General features: G+C 34.5%; 1 protein-coding gene across 2 annotated transcripts in view; it reads right to left on the reverse strand.

Moving 5' to 3' along the window:
- LOC120768146 (polyamine-modulated factor 1-binding protein 1) overlaps window positions 1-20637 on the reverse strand; it is a 449193-nt gene that overhangs the window by 69859 nt on the left and 358697 nt on the right. For both annotated transcript variants that reach the window (XM_040094707.1, XM_040094706.1), the window contains 2 exons: window positions 11963-12263; window positions 8790-8995 (listed from right to left, as the gene is read on the reverse strand). In XM_040094707.1, coding sequence (XP_039950641.1) covers window positions 8790-8995; window positions 11963-12263 — 507 coding nt within the window. The remainder of the gene's footprint in view (window positions 1-8789; window positions 8996-11962; window positions 12264-20637) is intronic.

Consider the following 20637-nt stretch of genomic DNA (forward strand, 5'->3'; position numbering starts at 1 on the left):
TTATGCCACCTTGTATTCAATAGCTGTGTCACAATCAGTGGGGGTTCCATTACACAGTTTCGGCGCATGAAGATTGCGAAACATAATAATGTTTGATCCAACTTTGAGACGCAAATGATGCTGCATACCAAACCTCTCCAAAGAATTTAGAAACTCCGCTGGATAATTTATGGCTTCGTCTTCATTGTCAATGTCGATCGATCGATTTGTACGAGTGCAAACCTCCCGGAATTTGACTATGAATATTCTAGCTTAAGTCATTAACATCGGTATTTCGGCCGCTAAAATTGCGAATATTTGGATAATATTACGATAATTTGGATAATGTTCGGATAAACATTCGTGATGAGTTCATCTTTCGTTGAAGTGAATTGACAAAAGGCAGGTGGAATTCATATCAAACCACTGGAAGTATCAACCGAAATTTGCCCATTTCCAATTCTTAGCGAATACAAAGTAAAATTTCATCGGCAATGTCATTTTTGTTCGTATCCCATACTTGACACGGATTTTAAGGCTGATATGTTGAAAGGAAAAAAAAAATCGCGAAAAGTGTGCGAACTTCAGTGGCATGCGAAGTAGCTATCGCATGGTCTATCTTTTGATTTCTGTGATTAGCATGTTATAAACTACCGCTAGCTGTAATTTATTATCTATGTTGGAATACACTCTTTAGCCTTCTCCAAATGAACTGCGATATTCACAACGGTCGGAAAACGTTCATGAATTGCAAAAGTAAATATCTTACAAAACGCTTCATTACAGTACACGTATCGACCATTTGACACTTGATGATCACATCTCGTTCAAGGCCAATAATCGCCCACCGTCGTCTGATGAGCGACACCGATACAATGGATACCCATTATTTCCAGCTTGTGTTTCCGAAATAAAAGCACGTGGATTGTGTTTCGTGCATTTATTGTCAGTCATAAAGGCAAGGCAAGGTACACCACTTCGTATAATTCTGGATCTATCCCTGGATCAGAAATTTCCTCAAAAATGATTTCATAAATTTGATCTGGTGTAACCACCATCCACCATCCAAAGAGGAATGTATGAGTGCGGCTAACCTCTATTTTGGCACTCAACAGAGTACATCCAGCATCTAATAGCACCATATGTTTCGTATGTATGCTTCAAGATGAAGTCCATCAAACATCGTAGCTGTTGTTTGAAAAGTGCTGTGACATTGTGACGATCTTGCTGATTGATCCTTATTCAATAATTCCGTAATCTATGGTATTGACCATTTTGCATTGCAAATGAATATAACAAATAGAGAGCGATATTGTGATTTTTCGATATCTGTGATTTCAGTGATTGCTATTTTTAAATCACTGTGATTTTATATTGCTATTGCGATCGCAACTAAGTCGACGTTCAAACCGAGTCCTTTTGTTTTTGTGCCGATTTGACAGTGCTTGGCCGAATCCGGGTTCGTTCCAGTTACGTAGACCCGACTGTCGTGGGAGCGACGGAAACCTTTTGTCGTTATTGGCGACAAATTCCCTTTTGGGTCCTGTAACTGGAGTCAAGTTTGTCCGCTTCAAATTTGGTTTTAACATTAGTATTTAAAAATATTAGCATTTTAGCCTTTTCATCGTCTAAACGCGTTCGCCTTTCACTTATTATCATTTCAGCCGTAGAAAATAACCTTTCACAAGGCACTGATGATGCTAAGCATCCTAATTTTTCTCTGGCAATTGGTGACAGATATGGGTACTTATCCCTTTATAACTCAACTAAGTAAAAACGGAAAAACTGTATCGTTTCTAATAGATTTGGGATAGAAATGAAATACGTGTTTTATAGTTTAAACAATTTTTTTTTATTTGGGTGAAAAACAACAAAAAAGGGTATTCGATAGATATGTCACGTTATGTAACAACGTCTCTAAGCTCATTAAATAATAATAGTTGTATTTCGTGAATATTTACATGTTTTTTAAGAAGTGTGAAATTCTTTGAAGCAGTTGTTTTGCTTGTTGTAGCATAAAGCCACACCACATTTTTCACATACCGTTTGTGATACTCCAACACATCCTGGACGCTTGCAACGAATTCGTTTTTCTGCCCAAACCGGCCAGTGTCCAACTTGATCTTGCCTAACTGCCATAGGAGGAACATCTTGGGCTGGGCCCTTATGCTTTTTAGATTGTATCTCCGCTTCAATTCCTCTTCGTTTTATAGGGGACTTTGTACCCAATTTGCACAACACCGTGGCAACTTCTAAACGAAAATCAGCAGATGACAACTGATTGCCCTCTAATTTTTTTTCTTTATGAGCTCTTTTGTATAATAGCCAAGCATTAGACATTGCAAGGTCTAAAAAGTGATAAAATAGACGAACGTGCCATCGCTTGCTTCTTAGCAATATCTTATAGCGGCATATGATGCTGTCAATGAGATCATCCCCACCCATGTGCCGATTATACTCGGCTACAATATAAGGTCTTTCAATATCTACATATGTACCTTTTTTTGCTTTATTATAGCGGCGTACTGTGGACTTCGGTAGCTCACCAGCGAAATTAGAAACAAGAGTTACACTTTTTTTGTCTTTACAGACAACGGTGGCTATATCTATTCCTCGCACATTTCCAACATATTCTACGCTGTGACCACGGCTCTTTTTCGAAATATCCTTATCTGCTGGCAGTTTACAGTCAGGTATCCTATTTCGTCGTATTGTTCCTAAACTAAGAATTCCTTCCTTGGCCAAGTATTCTATAAGTGACAATGACGTGAAATAGTTGTCGAAATAAAGTTTATAGTTTTGGTTCTTCGGAATATTTCTGGCCAGTCTCATGACAACATTTGAAGCAGCACCTAAATCTGGTTCTCCGGGTTTCAAAATATTTTCAGTTCCAGATTACACTTCAAAACTATACGCGAATCCGTTAGTGTCGCAAAGTACAAATATTTTAAATCCCCATTTTTTCGGCTTTTTAAGGTTATATCGTTTTAGGTTATGTCGAGCTTTGGTGGAGCAAATTTGCTCATCTACACATAGTTGACTTTGTAGCGGAATTTTTTTGCAAGTTTCGTTTAGTTTTGCTAATATTGGTCGAATTTTAAAAAGCCTATCAGCTTGGGGTTGATCACGAGAAAGCATCTTAGAATTGTCATTAAAGTGAATACATTGTCTCAATTTTTCAAAATTATTCGCTGCCATTGTTTCCTTTATGAAAGGTGTACCGATTTCGTTATTCCAATGTTTCGTCACTCTCGGGAGGTGCACCAAAGACATCATGTATGTTATCCCAACAAATTGTTGAACGTCGATTTCGGATACATGGAAACTATTGTTGGGATCCTTTTCCCTTATGTATAGGTTAGTTTGTTGCGCAATATCTTTCATTAATTCAAGAGGAAATATTTTTAGGAAAAACTGTATGGGTGTTTCCAAATCCAAAATATCAGCAAGCAGTTCTTCCTTTCGAGTGAAACGTATTTGATGTTCGTTTAGTTCAACATTCTTTTTCTTCCAGACTACATTCATTTTTGGTTTAGGGCGATGTGAACATCCTTTCTGAGTGGCATTTGTAGGCATGGCTGATTCCTCTAAGCGAACGTCAATATTTTCCCTTTCGTTTTAAAAAAGAGCGTCATTTTGCTCACAATCGAGTTCAAAGTCTGAACTTATATCGCCCTCAGGATCAAAATCGCGATCTGTAACGCTATTATCGTCAACTCGAACCCATCTTCACTACTTTGATAATTCATCAACTCTTGAAGAATTTTATCAACAGATAAGTTACGAGACGCCATTCTGGTGAAGTATATAAGAAATCAACACAAACAATTTTTTAGTGACCCTTATTACTCAATGTTACAGAAATGGTACAAACCTAAACTTCACTGTATATTGTATTAGTGAACATTTTTCGTATTATGTTATAGAAATTAAACATAATAGTGAACTTACCTGGACATTTCCACTAAATATTTTATTAAAACACTGAAAATTTTCTTATATTTATCTTTTCGGTAATTGCAAGCACGTGCATTTACTAACTTTACCACAGCGAAAAAGAAAGTACCGTTTTATAAGTGTAAAAAACCAGAGAATTTTAAAATTGAAAAATACGGAGTGTGACAGTGCTGCTACTTCATACCAAAAAGGGAAAAATTAATTTTCCTATGTTTTGTACCCTCTAAAAGGGTTTGTAACATATCTGTCAAATGATGCTATAAAGGGTTATAACTGTTTGTTTTCCACCATTGTAACGAATTTTCTGTTCGGCCGATGACTTCGTCTTTCAAATACCTCTGAATTTCTATAATAGCTCTCGAAGTACTAGTACCTTTAGGTCTAGAGTTTCGAGACAGAAGATACAGGGGTTGTAAGTTGCTGGTTTTGAATTTCTCGACTTACCTCGGCAGTAATGCGGTTTTTTGCAATATCTGCTACTGTATCCTCAGAAAAGGCAAATATTTCTTTATCAAACTTTATTGTTGCTACAAACTACTAAACTTTAAAATATTATTAACATAAAATACTAACATTTCGCGTCATAAATTAGTTCGCACTTTTATAAACGGTATAGTTATTTAGACTACCTCATTTTTTTTAGTTTGCGACATGGATATTTGAATAAATAATGAATAAGAAAACCTTTTCAAACCTATTGAGTAAGAGAAAGTCGAAATTTGAAGCTACAGTGGCAAAATTTCGAAAACTGAATGAATCTGTTCAAGAGGTTTTAAATGATAGTTCCGATAGGTTAGAGTTAGGGATTAGTGATAATGAACCAAGCACCGGCAGAACAAGTGGCATTTTATGACAGCGATAACGATACCAATAGTAGATATTTGTTTGAAGAAGATTTTCAATGTGTTTAGAAGGTTGAGAACAAGTCAGATAAAGTGGTGGAATTGAAGGCATGTGCAAATAGAAATAATATTTCTCAAAATGATTTTGCCGACCTACTTAAAACTTTAGATAAAGTTGGTAGCTTGCCATTATCAGCGAAAACCCTCCTCGGAACAACGCGAGAAAGAGTTTGCGTTGAAGCCATACGTATACCAGAAGGAGAGTAAACAGGTAATAAAACTGTTCAATATTAGGTCCTTTACCTGTGATTCACCTTGCTCGCGCCTTAATGACTGCTCAAGTCGTTATCTGAAAGGAAGAGTTAGTTTTTCAACCAATGTGGGATCAGCGCGAACTGATTATTAAGGAAATATTTACGTAATGAATAAGAATCTACGGTATTTGGCAAAATTTGTGCCATCCGAATTTTGTGGAATAACGCGTAACTTTAATGAAATAAGCAATTGGAAATCATTGGAGTTCGGACTATTTGTGTTATACTATATATGGGTGTATTTGTTTTAAAAGACTGCGTTGTCGGAATTCGATACTTTCATATGAGCAGTCCGAAGAACACGTATTAAATGTAGCTGAAAAAATTTTACAAGAATTTGTTAATTTGTTTTCGAGTATACACGGCGACCACTTAATCAGTTTTAATGTACACGGATTATTACATTAAATTGACTGCGTTAGACGCTTTGGCGCAATAGATAATTTATCCGGATCTAAGTTTAAGAAATATATGCAAACTTTAAAGAAAATGATAAAAAAAACGGATAAGGTATTGCAGTAATTAAGAAAGAATATTATGGGAGAAAGAATATGTTAGAGGGCGATATTTTTATAGGCCTTCTTTTATCTGAACCAGTTCTTCTGCAGATTAAGATATACTTGTAGTTAAAGTTTCAGGAAATGAATTAGATATTACATACATTATATGTGACCTGGTCTACGGAAAGGGGGCTTAGGTGTCAAAAAATCAATTTTCACTTTTTAGTTAATTCGGATGAAAGATGAGATTTTTAACAGCTGTTTCCCAGAAAACTAGTTTTCGCACGTTAGCTCCCTTTTCCCTTTTCGTAGACCAGGTCACATATAAGTATTTTTCCATACCTTTGGATGATAAGTTTCTTTTAGTTTAACTCTTTCATTAACTTTTTTATGACTTTTGATAGAATGAATTTCGATGGTGACCTTGTGGAAGAAATGGATTCCAAAGGGAATGCTCACAACCTCGAGCCCCCATAGAGGTTGTATTGACCATAAATATTTTGAATTTTTTAATAATATTTTTTTACAAATAAAGTGTTTAAAAAAAAATATGTTATAATCTTGTGTGCGTTCCTCCAGAATAACCATCGAAAATTGTGGTACCTTCACCATCGTCTAACGGCCTCGCAAGTGTAATGTATTATTATTATGTAAATATAGTAGTATTTGCTTTAAAAATATTTTTATGTATTTCAGATATAGTCCAGAAGCTGGATGCAATTGAGACACGGGTAGCAAAACTGATAAGTGGTGTTGATGACCGTCTCAGTGCCTTAGAAGGGCCCTAAAAGACAAATTTTATTAAAAAATAAAGCAGAAGCTAGATTTCATATTTTCATCTCCTTGATGCCAGATAAGGTCGAGGTGTAAGCGAAAAGTAAACTACGTATTGTGCGAATGCCGCGCCATAGCGGCAAAGACGCACCCCTCAATTAGCAGCATTGCAATTCTATTGCTTATGTGGAGCTCATTTCGAAACGACCATGTCATCGGAAGAGCAAACGGAAAGCACGGATGCTTTGGTAAATATTTCGTTTTTAAATACAATGTGATTGTAATATAATTTACTGTCATTCACTTCTTCATAACAGATCCGGCTAATATTGAAGGTAAAAGGCGCAAAAGGCAGTGTTGACAGCGTAATGCGTGGTCTGTTTTCAGACAATGTAATGTACCATTATAATTTAGAGGAGTACAAAGAGAAGAAATTCCTATTAAGCTTAAGTGCGTAAGGTTAGTTTTTGATAGATCTTAATATTAACGTTTTTCTTTAGATATATTTCCCGACAAGGAAAAAAATACAATCTGTGATGAGTTTCGGATTTTGTGGCCTAAATCCACAATAGATTTAAACAAAAAAAATATAAACTTAATGCTAAATTTTAGTTTTTGAATTATTTAAATTGTTAATTAATTTGAATGTATAGCTAAATGTGGATGTTAAAATAATTAAAGAAAAGTAAAATATTAACTAAATAATTATTGAAAGTTATTTAAAATGAATTTTTCGGAACTAGGTAAAAGTAACAAATACGCTAACCTATGAATTGGTTAGAGCGAGCAAACCATTGAACATCAAATGGAGATGTGTTACTTTTTTCCCACTCTCTGAACAAAAGTACCAAATAGTTTAATATATGCAAAAGTGAACAATAATAAGTCGCTTATACGTTTGCTAACAAACACCCGTCTTGTAACGTTATTTTTGAATCATAAAAACAACACAATACAAAACAGCTTACTGTGACATTATGGATCCAATTACTTTTGATAAATTTTTTTTTGGTTGTCGATATAACCTTATATAATTTAATCATGATTTTTACGAGCTATATCTCATATTGCAATTCTATTGCTTATCATTGCACTTGACATTTAGTGGATTCTTTCCATTTAATTTATTGTTTACCGATATATTGCATATTTATGTACAAAATTAGTAATACTAATGTACATGCGTGAAAACTCTAGTTTTATGTATGTAATTATATATGTTATATTAGGGTGTTTTTTTTAACCTTTATTAATTTTGTTCAATCCTGTCACGAAATTTCCTTGGAAATACCCTTAAAAAATTCCCTGAAAAGGGAATTAATATTAACATTAAGAACTGGACCAAGGCACGTAAAAATGTTCCATTGAAAATACACTACAATCGTGATTTTTTATCTTTAAATTCCTACAGCTCACGTGTATTTTATGGCATCGCTTTGACTTTCGACGTAGTTGTAACTCACACCGGCGAGGTAGTACGGGCCCTAAATCCGATTTTTCCACGAATTTCGCATTGTTTGTATCGGGTGATTTTTTAAGAGCTTGATAACTTTTTTTAAAAAAAAAACGCATAAAATTTGCAAAATCTCATCGGTTCTTTATTTGAAACGTTAGATTGGTTCATGACATTTACTTTTTGAAGATAATTTCATTTAAATGTTGACTCATGTGGTTTCAACAAGATGGCGCTACATATATAGTTGCAGCTGATTTACTTAAAGTGCCTGTTTCTTTAATGTATAATGAATTTTAAACATAAATTTTTTATCTTTATATCCACTGCACATTTGTTTTATATTAAATAGTGCAAAAACTAAGTTTAATTCAATATTTAACTTTCGTTGAAATCCACTTATTCATACAATAATAAAATGGTTGTTAGCAAACAAAAAATAGTGCTATATTTTGTAAACGAATAAAAATAAATAAAAAATGCTTATACCGTCAATACAAAATTCAATATCGTGTGATGAATAACGCAAAATCTTTCAGAATTTCTTTTTGATCATCCGATCGACCGGGATTATTTTTTTAAAGCGCGGTCGAAGTCCGCCAACGCAAAAAGGAGTTATATGCGAAATAACTGTAGATGCCTTGGTGTTGGACCGACCAGAGTTATTTTTTTGAAGCGCGGCCAAAAGCAGCTAATGCAGAAAGGAACTGATAATGTGTTATTCATTTCCTTCCATTGGGGCATCATTTGTTCTCTTTATCTTTTTTGGTCCCTTTGTATGATTATTTTTTAGAATGTTATTGTGTGCACAGAAATAATTTAAAGAAAGTTAAATATTGGATAAAAGTTATTTTTGCAGAATTTAAAATAAAATAAAAGAGTAGAAACGAATAAGTGAAGTGTTAGTGGATACAGACTAATACGTAAAATGTTCTTTGTATCTTAGTTGTAGTCGCCAGTGTAGCTTTACCTCCATGTTATGCTCCTCTTGTCGTTTATCCATCAGTGCTAAACGTTCTTGTAGGCAATTCATTTGCGCACAGGCGGCTCGTAACTGTTTCGCCTGATCCTCATAATTCCGTTCCAGTTCTTCGTATTTTTTACAAATATCTGTCCGACAATCGTTTTGTGACTTCAATAGTTTATTTAATCGATGCAACTGCGTACTTAAGTTATCTGCAAAATATGGTCGTTTATATTAATAACTAGATAGGTTTAAAATGTAATATCTGTATGTATGTATGTTAGGGTGATTAAAAAAAAATTTTTTTTTTTTTAGTTTGGTACTCGGAAAAATAGATTCCTGGAGACCTCTAAGAAAGTCTCTCCAAGCATTAGTTCTTAATTTTAACGGGAAGGTCCTCCTACATATAGTTTTATATTTTTTTCATATTATCAGATAGAAAAATTTATATCTCGCTTTATACTTGAAAAAATATCTTGTTCCTTAGATTTTGTAGGAAACTGAATGCTCTTCAAAAAAGGTCTCCACGATTTTTTTGTAAACCCAACCGTTTAAAAGATATTAAGGGTTGAAGTTTGATTATTTTTGGGAAAATTTTTTATTTCTTTTCAATTTTATAACTCAATGAAAAAAGTCATTATGAATTGAAACTCATAGAAGTTTGAATAAATTATTATATATTTTAGGATATTATAGGAAAAAAAAATTAATAAAAAAAGACCGTTTTTTGTTCAAGGTTACATGGGTTTTCATTAATATAAATATTGTTCCATTAAATTCAAACGGCGTTAACTCGAATATCTTTATAATTTTGCAACATGTTGCTACGGAGTACAATAGTTTTGTTCACCTACCAGTTATTTATCACCTAAAACTAATCGAGATAGAAATGTAGTTATATAGTATATCAGGAAGACAAGACGAGTTGAATTTCGAGTGACTGTCTGGCTGTCCGAGCAAGTGATAACTTGAGTAAAAATTAATAATCTTGATTTATTTCTGAGCTCCTGGGACGGTTGGTAATCCAGATGGGCAGAATCGCACCATTGCCACGCCCACAAAACGCCATCAATCGAAAACTTATTAAGAACCACAATTAAGCTCCCTAATAAGATACATGGTTGTTACAACGAATTGTATTAGTGAGGGGCTTCTTTGTTTGAAATTTGTTTAAAAAGTGGTCGTGGCCCCTCTAATAAATTTAATTTGCATATCTCCTAAACTATTCAAATTCTAGCAACCAAATTCGCCCAGGACAAATATTTTCCATATCCCTAACCACCCTGAGAAAATGCGTGAATTCGGAGTATAGCCCACTCCCCATCATATAACGGGTTTCTTAAAAGAGTCATAGGTCTGTAGCGAAATACGCCAGAGCCGGTGTTAAATTTGGACAATGAGCGTAGTACCGCCCAAATTTAGATGGAAATCCAGACCTACTAAACTGCTTTAAGCCAAATTCGGTAGATAAAGCATCCTTTTCTACATTACGGTGCAAAAGTGGGCGAAATCAGACTGAAACCGCATCTACTTCCCATATAAAACAATTTTAAATTCCATCTCATTCTTTTACTTATATAATATAATATAATAACCAATGATTGCATCCGTATGCCCTTGAAGTGTGCCACTTTATGACCAAAAATTTTCTGGTCAGACAAATACTATTTAAGCGCCTAGATACCGAATAAGTGGACGCGAGTTCCTAAAAGGTGCGTTCCAAAGTAAGCATGACTTAAAAAAAACAGAACAAATAGTTTTTTCCGCAAAATGAATTTATTTTATTCAAAATAGTCTCCTTCTGCTTCAATACGGCTTTTTGCACTTTCCAAAAGCATGTCTAACGAGTGTTTTAGCTCGTTGGCCGGTATGGTCGTCAGTATGCCGGTGCAAGTCTTTTGATTGGCCTATACGTCTGCATAACGCTTTCCTTTCTTGGGCAAATGAATTTTTCCGAAAAGAAAGAAGTCGCACAGTGAAAAATCAGGTAAATACGGGGAGTGGTTAATGGTTAAAATGAGATTTTTGGTCAAATAATCGTCCTCCGGATGTTGGATTCTGAGCAATTTTTGGTCGTCAATGAGTGAGTTTGTAAGGATCAAACCGTGCACATACCTTTCGTAAGCCCAAATGTTCAGTCAAAATGCAATAAATCGATGTTTTGTTAATTCCATTTCCATGAATTTCAATGGTGATCAATGGAATTTCCGGTGATCACGGATTTTGATTGGCCCACATATTGATCGTCATTTATGTATGCCCTCACGACCACTTTGAAAACGGTAAAACCACTAGTGCACTCTGCTACGGGATAGGCAATCATCTCCATAAAGTTGTATCATCAATCGAAACGTTTCGGTAAAAGTTTTACCATTTTAAAACAAAATTTAATGTTGGCTCTTTGTTCGAAGCTCATTTTCGCAACGATCACACAAACATGCTGACACTTAAAACGCAATAACTTCACTTCCCATCAATGAAATGTCAAAAAATTCTCACTGGACAATCGATAAAGATAGCGACTCTAACGCAACAGTCGACATATAGATGGCGCCACCAGGGGCGCTAGATTCAAAAAGTCCTCTTTACTTTGGAAAACACTTCGTATTGCGAACTTTTAATCGAAAACATTAGTCAGCCCCTCAGATAAATATGTATATTATTGAAATTCTAAGAGAACTTTCTCCGCTTTCGATCTTTGAAAGTTTCTCAATTGTGTGCGAGTTATCGTTTGGGCAGACAGACAACCATTGGGTTGGATAGAGAAGATTAAGAATATATATAATTATCATCGGAAACCTATAATTTTTGAGATATTTGCATTTAACGCTGAAAATGTCAACTATCTGAAGCACGCATTTTTTCAATTTAAAATGTATTTCACATTTATATTGTTCATTTTTATATACTCTAACACATCACTAATTCGTTTGTACACATGTAACTATTTCAGATAATATAGTGCCAAAATAGCTTTAATTCAATATTTTACTTATTGTTGAATTATATTTATTCACACAATAACAAAACGGTTGCACACTGAATGATCCTCTATCCAACCATACCCATTTTAACCCTAAAATCTTGGAATGGTATACTAAAGTTTCCTTCTATAAATTCATACTACAGCGGATACATACATACATATATGTTAATGTGTATATTTTTGGAATTCTCACCGTGTTTCCGTTTACTGTCATTTAATTCTTCGTTCAGTTTACGAGTTTCGCAAAGCAAAAACCGCTCCTGCTTTTGGCTTTGTTCTAGTTCACATACAAGTGATTCAACTTTCTTATTCGCCTGTTCCAACTTCTGACACAACTCTCGTATTTCCTTGTCTTTAGCTTTAAGACAACAGTCGTTAGAACATTGTTGTTCGTATCGCAGTTGGTCCAGCATACTATTTAGCTTTCCTATACATTGCTCTTTTTCCAAAATAGTACCCTGCAGTTGCTGTACCTGGCATCGAAGATCTTCGTTCTGCAAGTGAAAGAATTTATTCCATTTATATTAAATATAAATCGTTAGCAAAAATATTTTTCGGACACTCTGGATAAGTTCATAACAGTGTTTATGATTGTCGTGTGCAACTTGTTCCAATGCATGCTGCAGTAAGTCGTTTTGGGATTCCAATGTTTTGAGCGAAGATTCAAGCTTTGTGCAGCGATCCTCATCATGTTCGGATGATTCACAAAACTCTTTTTGTACCATAGCCAGTTGTCTCGAGATGAACGTTAATTCGTTTTTTAATTCATTGACAATGCTTAAGTAATTGTCATAGGTAGATAGCATATGTGTTTTATCCCATAATTTTAAACGATGCTGAAATTGGTCGCTGTGTGGACAGTCACCTGACTTGTAAAATGAGAGACAGCTTAAATAGTGACATTTGTTCATTGCATTTTTAAGCGATATCAAAAACAAAAACCTTACCATGTTGACGACAGTGATATGAGTATATTTATATTGATATTGGCTTAAACTTATTTCGTGAATTGCTGATAATTATTTGTAATAATTATTAAACCAATCACTTTACGCGACTATGCATCGGTGAAGATGTCATTTAATATTTTACCATTTGACAAACGCGTAGGAACATTTTGTTTACTAAAAAGTTATACAAATATTTTTTGTAATTGTTTAAATTTTTTTATTTACGTTCCTCACATATCGATTTTTGACTTAATAGAAATTCGAGTGTGTCTTCGAAATTAAAGTAAGTGCCTGCGAATGTGAATACGTATCAGCAAGTATGAAAGGGCTATGTTCAAAAGGAACTAAACACTCAATTTTATTTTATGAAAGACGATTCCATATAATTTTTTGTGATATGGCATTAGGCAAATGTTCTAATCTACAAGAAGTTTAAATTGGTTATTTATAATCATACATTTTCCATCAAGGTAGAAGGATAAGGATGTGGTGATCATATGGTTTGCTGAAAGTCGGCTTGATAAATGTCATACCCATTTCTTCTTTTGACACTCTCGCAACACAATACACCACGGTTCGCAGTACATTCCTCAAATTTCAATTTACTCTGAAAACTTATTAAAACAGAGAGTATAACAACTTTGTTCACCGAACGGGTCGAAATTTTGGGTAGGGGCAAATTTTGAAATAGAATTGAAATTACCATTTCATTCTTATGACCTCTGAAAGTGAGGAGAACTAAAGCAATAACCACTGTGGTATTTCAAAAAAAATAATAAGTGAAGTGACCATTCCAAATCAAAAAGTTAACAATGAATCCACCATCCTCTACACCGCAAGATGAAGCAACTACATCAACAACTATCGAAAACCCAATGAGTCATATACCCAAGCATGATGTTACTGTTTTTGGTATGAGATATTATTTTTACTTAAGCGAACTTGCTAAAACAGAACAAAAAAAGTTTTCCCATAAATCATTCACTATTCAAGTACAAGATAAGTTGATTGGAATTTGGGAAAAACTTGGTATGGAAATAATGCTGAAAAAAGTGTATGTAATAAATTGAATAAATTTCTTGGCAAGTATCAAGATAAATCAAGAGAAGAAACAACACCCAACAACTTACAGAGTATGTAAAATCTCTGAAAACAATTTTTTACATTGGAACATGTAAATGCGATTTGAAGGCAGCTCCATGCGCATGCGGCTGGGTTCCCGAACGCCTCAAAGAGTTCATGCACGATCAACATAATCAGAGAAGACTAACAATGAATGCATTTATGATGGAAACTGAAGAGCAAGGAGCAACGTCACCACCGGTTCAAGAAGATATGGATAGAAGCGCAAGTTCACAATACACAGAGAGATACGATTGTTTTAACTTTGCCTTGGTATGTGACAGATGTGGTGTGCCTGACAGAGTAGCATCAGCATTGGGAACCGCTCTTTTGCAAGATTTTAAAATTAAAGATAAGCATGGGAAACCTCTCATCATGGATAAATCGAAAGTTTGCAGAGAAAAAGAGAAATGCAGACAAGAAGTGCTTCGCAAACGGTTAGATGATACCAATTTGTTAGCGTGTTCATTCGATGGAAGAAAAGATGATACTTTAACGATAGATAAAATTGATGAGAAGTATCATACTAGGATGATAAAAGAACCTCATCTTGTTATTTTGAGAGAACCCAATTCTGAATTGATTGGTTACGTAAGACTGGAACATGAAACCGCTGAATACAAAACTACCAAATTAAATGGTTTTGTCAACGATAAAAATATATCACTGGATACATTAATTGGAATATGCACTGACGGTGAGCCAACAAACACTGGCCCACATGGTGGTATCGTACGACGATTCGAATTGCTGTTAAAAAGACCATTGCATTGGTTTGTTTGCCTTCTATGTACACTTCAACGAACTTCCGTTTCGGCATTTGTTTGAAGCTTTGGATAAATCAACCAGCACTGGACCAAGATCGGCAACCGGAAAACTGAGCCGTCAAATCGAAACTTGTGAAACTCTACCGGTAAGTTATTGCTATCACTCATTTATTATAATTGTCAACCATTTTTAATTATCTTATTATTATATATTTTTAGGTGGTGGACGGCTTCCAGAAAATTGAGTTGCAAAATATGCCCTCCGCTCCAGAAAAAAAAAGAATTTTCCACCGATTCGAAGTACTTATACGACATGGCCCATGCAATTTCTAGCGGTGTGGTTCCGGTGGATCTGGCTATCATCAAACCAGGGAAAATTGTACATTCTCGGTGGCTCACCAAGGCCGCTAGATTATTGCGATTATATGTGACAACGGAAAATCCAGATGCAAATTTAAGAATTCTGGTTGAATTTATAATTAAATGTTATGTGCCAATGTACTTCAATATCAAGTATTACTGCTCTGTCGTGTACGGCAGTGCATTATTCTTCAAGTTCATTGGTTGGTCACGATTTCTAGAACCTCGTTTACGCAAAATTGTCAATCAAGTAATTAAGGATAATTCATATTATGCGCATTCGGAAAATATTTTGTTATCAATGTTGTTTGATGATAGGAAAGAAAAGCGCGACTGTGCCATCAAGAAAATTCTACGCTATCGAACCGATCTTGACGAGCCAATGGAACTTAGAGTTTATAAAAAAACAGATATAAACTTTAATTGCACAAGTTATACGGAAATGATCAATTTGAATGATATAAATATCGTATTTGAACCACCATTCACGCGAAGCATTCCGTATGATACAATGAAAGAATATTTAAATCAAGATAATCCATCATTTAATGATCCGAAAATTCCATCACACATACAAGGAACGGTACGACATGTTCAATTGCTAGCTAGCGTTTCCAAACGGGTTATACCGGAAAATGTAGAGGCTGTTATGGCGACGACATTAGAGAGCCTTGCGAAATTGCCCAGACTTCAAAGTAAAAAAGACTTCAAACAATAATTTTTTTTAGTTTATTTTCTATAACTCACTTAAATTAATTTTTTCACTTACATATGTTCTGACTAAATAAATTTCTTAAGAGAAAAAATAGATATTATTATAAATAAATAAATAAAAATAAAGAAAAAACTTAGCCATTTACGTACCTGATTTTTTCATGTAAAGGCCAAAAATGGTGATTTTTTGAAATGATTGTATGGGGAACCCCCCAGGGGAGTTCCAGTGGGTGTGCCACTGGCATGGGTGAATCGGCCGTCCAAAGTTAGTGGAGGTCGGTCATACATTTGGACTCGATTGGAGCACTCTAAATGGGTCAAAGTGGGATTTTTCAAAATTTGCCCCTACCCAAAAGTTCGACCCAAATTGGGGGACATCAAAATTCGTTTTAGAGGTATGGTTCCTTTGGCAAAGTTTCTTATTTTGATCCCTAGAATATGATTTTCATAGAGCAATGGGCGATTTTTAAATCGACCCGCCCTAGTATATATATATGTAAATGATCAGAATTGTGAATTAAATTCCGAGTCACTGGATGTCCGTCCGTTTGCGATAGCTTAAAAAGTGAGATATATTAATGAAACATACTACAGTTCCTTAAAACCATAAGAAGATTTGTATTGTAGATGGGCGCAATTAGACGCCTGTCACCCCCAGAAAATAAAATTTTGTGGAGCAAGTTTGCCAATTGAACTTGAACTTGAATAGATATGTAAGTGATTACGCGGAATAAATAAAATTTAACAAGTAAGGAAGGGCTAAGTTCGGGTCCAACCGAACATTTTATACTCTTGTAACTTGGAGGAATCAATGCCAGGGAAATAGCTTAGAGTGCTTATACACTGACCGAAATATTCGGCTAAGGTAAGTTGGGGTAGTATCGACTCGATTTTTTCTATTTTTCCCAATACGACATACTATTAGCATGCCACATACTCAAAAAGTGTTCCCTGGGTTTCATTAAGGTACCTTACATACAATCACCAACCATATGGAACAAAGTCAAGTGGATGTTCGAAAATCCTTGTAATAGTTACATGGGGGCAAGGTCAAGTTTTCGCCCAATTTTATCTCTTTTAAACACAATGATATACCGTTATGAGTAAAACATGTTTTCATTGCGATATTTCAAATATGGCCGATATATCCAGCATAAAGCCACCTAACGCTTCAAAAATCTCTATATTAGGTATATGGGGGCTCAAGGAAGTATTGACCCGATTCAACTCATTTTTGATACGCAGAATTACTATTGTCAAGAAAGGATTTTGTCTGAATTTCAATTGCATATCTCACAGATTGATCAATATTTCCGGTTAAAAGTCAACTGTAGATACTGGGGTCCACATATTCGTTACCTATGTAGAGGCTTGAACAGGTTTGGTTGGATTGGAACAATTTTTGGTCGTAAGCTTTCTTTTTGTAGGAATTATTAGTACAAAATTTTATCCCATTACGTCCCGAGATATGTGAAGCCCTCTCATACCATCTCGGTGGTAAAATTATAATATTTGTGCCGAGCAAATTTGGTTATGGAAGCTTTAGTAGTGCATATAGTAAGATATGAACATTAAGCTTATTATATCAGTGGCAATTGAACTAAACAAAACAAACTCAATACAAGTGATAATATAACGCCTAACAACGAATTTTAGCGACCCCTCCCCGAATTTGTTTATCTGACTTAATTCTCGAAATTCAACAGAAACCAGTGCGAAAAGGTGAAACTACAAAGGTAAAAGAAGACAACCGAACGGCGTACGGAAAAGCAATTTCAATTTCCAATTTCAGTGGAAGGCGTGCAGCAATATAAGAAAATATTTTCTAATTAAAATTAGAAATATAAATATAATATATATGAACATTAGCAAAGAATCCAAATGATTGTACTTGAGGCTTAATTGCGAAAATGATACATACAAATATTTGTCATTTAAAAAAATTATGAAATATTCATTTGTTCGCGAATTTAGAAAATAAAGCAATTTTTTAAGAGTTAACCCCGGAGAATACGTGACACGTAGTTTTTATATATTAAGAGATGTAAGATGATTTTTAAAAATATTTAATGGCAAATAAACCCGGCAATTTAAGGTACGAACGTTTATATTACTGTGAAAAGTGTAGAGAAAATCACAATAGGACAAAGTGTCCCCAAAACTAAAAGAAAAAAATAGATAAACTTATTAAATAACATTAAAAACTGAAAAGCTTAATAGGCAGCTTTTCCATAATATTAGTAACCAACCTCTTTAAAAAAAAAACAACCTTGACAGTTTAATCAAACAATTTAATAAAATGGCAATAAGAAACCAAAATAGTAAAGCATTGATAGCTAGGCTTATAGCCTGCCAGAATTCACAGGGAAACCTAGTAAAGGTAAGAAACCGCAAACAACACCATGTGTCTATACTTGAATATACGAGGTAGCCGCAGATATTTTGCTACGCTTACTATATTTCGTAAGAAAATTGTTCAAGGCGCAAATGACGAACTCTCTAACCACGAGACGGTGTTATATTTTGAAACAATACTTTCACGACTGGACCCCAATGACAAAGACACTGAACAACAAAAATAGACAAAATGCATTGAGAGTATTTATAACTGGTTTCAATGCACCTCTGTCTAATATTCTTCTTCACTGGCTCCACCAGATTTGCCAAATTCATTAGCAAAGGGAGTCTAACAATCTTCGAGCTAATTTCGCTCTACAATTCACTAGAAATCAACGAGAAAATAATACAAGTAATATAAACCATCAAAATATTTACGATTGCATCACAACAATACTCAAAATAATGTACGATTCCCGTCAAATAGGGCACTAAGCCCCAACACAAGTTTCTATCGAGGTTTCAATAGGAATCCCAATACGAACTTTAATAGACCCGAACCCATGGACGTAAACCGATCTATTCCATACCAACAAAGGATCAGATATACACCGGTGCAACTAACTGTTATGTTAGATCAAATATAATAAGGATCTGGGAGAGTTGACAATGAAGAAAAGAGTAAAAACTATTAACGGATTCACTACAATAACTCATTATTACGAGGAAGAAATATTCAATATCAAAGAACGCTTCTATGAATTAGATAAACTAGAAGCAGATATCTTCTAAATAAAGTGAAGACATAAATTGATTTTGAAAAAGTATTATTAATCCATAATGGGAAAAAGGAAAAAATATGTTTTATAAATTTTTATGAAAAAACTAAGAGGACTAAGGACTAAGGATTATTTTATCCCAAAGTATATTAATCACTTTGGGATAAAATAATCCTAAAGCGGCAGCCGAAGAAATTACCGCCAACATAACAAATAAAGAAAAAATTAAAATTATTGAATAAAGAAGTTCTACAGCGCCAGCCGACGAAATTACCGGCAATATATTTTTATTCAAATTTAGAAGAGCTTAAAAAAATTACAAGTAAATTTTGCAGTTATTCAGTGATGAGATTTGCAGATGATCAATGATGAGGCCATACTTCTGAATATGATATTCATTTAGAAAGTGATAACGAAAATAAAAAGGAAATGAAAACGAAAGAAAGTTGAATAAACTGAAATATGAAACAAATAGAGGAATTAATAACATTCATTCAGAAATAAATACAGGTTTTTCATTTCGAACAGATTTAAGGGCTGACAGTTGTACAACAACAGACTCCTCTGATTGGAGTAAACAATATCCATATCCATTGTCTGCAAACGATAATAAAGGAATTAATGACGATGACACACGTAAACTTAAAATATAAGACATAAAAAATCACTATTTATTATCAATTATATAATTTTATCAAATTTAAGGAAGTCAAGTTATTTTTTAAAATTCGTCTTAGAATCGGGCTTCCATCAAATATTAATGAAAGATAAAGGTATTGAAAAAACGGCATTCTCAGTAAACAAAGGAAAATACGAGGACTATTTAAGAATGCCGTTAGGTTTGAAAAATGCTCCTGGAATATTGCAACGAACAACATTTTAAGGGACTGTATCAGAAAATTTTGTTTTGTCTATATGGACGATATCATAGTGTTTTCAGAAATTAGAAAAATCAACATTTAATAAAGAAGAAGTAGAGTTTTTGAGTTACATTGTGACAAGAAACAAAATAAAAACTAATGCCAAGAAAATTTATACAATTTTTGAATTTCCAAAAACGAAAACAATACAATAACTTCGAAGATTTTTAGGCAAGACAGGCTACTCTCGCAAATTTATTCAAGAATATGCAGCAATTGAAACAAAATTTTTATCTGGCGAAAATGGCCATGTTTCACACCACATGTCACCGCAGAAAGAAAGAAAACAAATATATTTTTTATGCTCAGAAATTAAATTTATTACTTGTATCAACACAATACTCGAAATTCGTTCTTCTCAAATCAATTGACAATAAACTAACATTGATGAAAAAATGTTAGAGCTATTGCAAATCTATTCCGATGTAAAACACATAACTCTTGACAACGAACCAAGTTTTCTTCTTCTTCTTCTTAATTGGCGTAGACACCGCTTACGCGATTATAGCCGAGTTAACAACAGCGCGCCAGTCGTTTCTCCTTTTCGCTACGTGGCGCCAATTGGATATTCCAAGCGAAGCCAGGTCCTTCTCCACTTGGTCCTTTCAACGGAGTGGAGGTCTTCCTCTTCCTCTGCTTCCCCCGGCGGGTACTGCGTCGAATACTTTCAGAGCTGGAGTGTTTTCATCCATCCGGACAACATGACCTAGCCAGCGTAGCCGCTGTCTTTTAATTCGCTGAACTATGCCAATGTCGTCATATATCTCGTACAGCTCATCGTTCCATCGAATGCGATATTCGCCGTGGCCAATGCGCAAAGGACCATAAATCTTTGGCAGAATTTTTCACTCCAAAACTCGTAACGTCGACTCATCGGTTGCTGCCATCGTCCAAGCCTCTGCACCATATAGCAGGACGG

Source organism: Bactrocera tryoni, chromosome 2 (assembly GCF_016617805.1).
Source record: "Bactrocera tryoni isolate S06 chromosome 2, CSIRO_BtryS06_freeze2, whole genome shotgun sequence".
NCBI lineage: Eukaryota > Metazoa > Arthropoda > Insecta > Diptera > Tephritidae > Bactrocera > Bactrocera tryoni.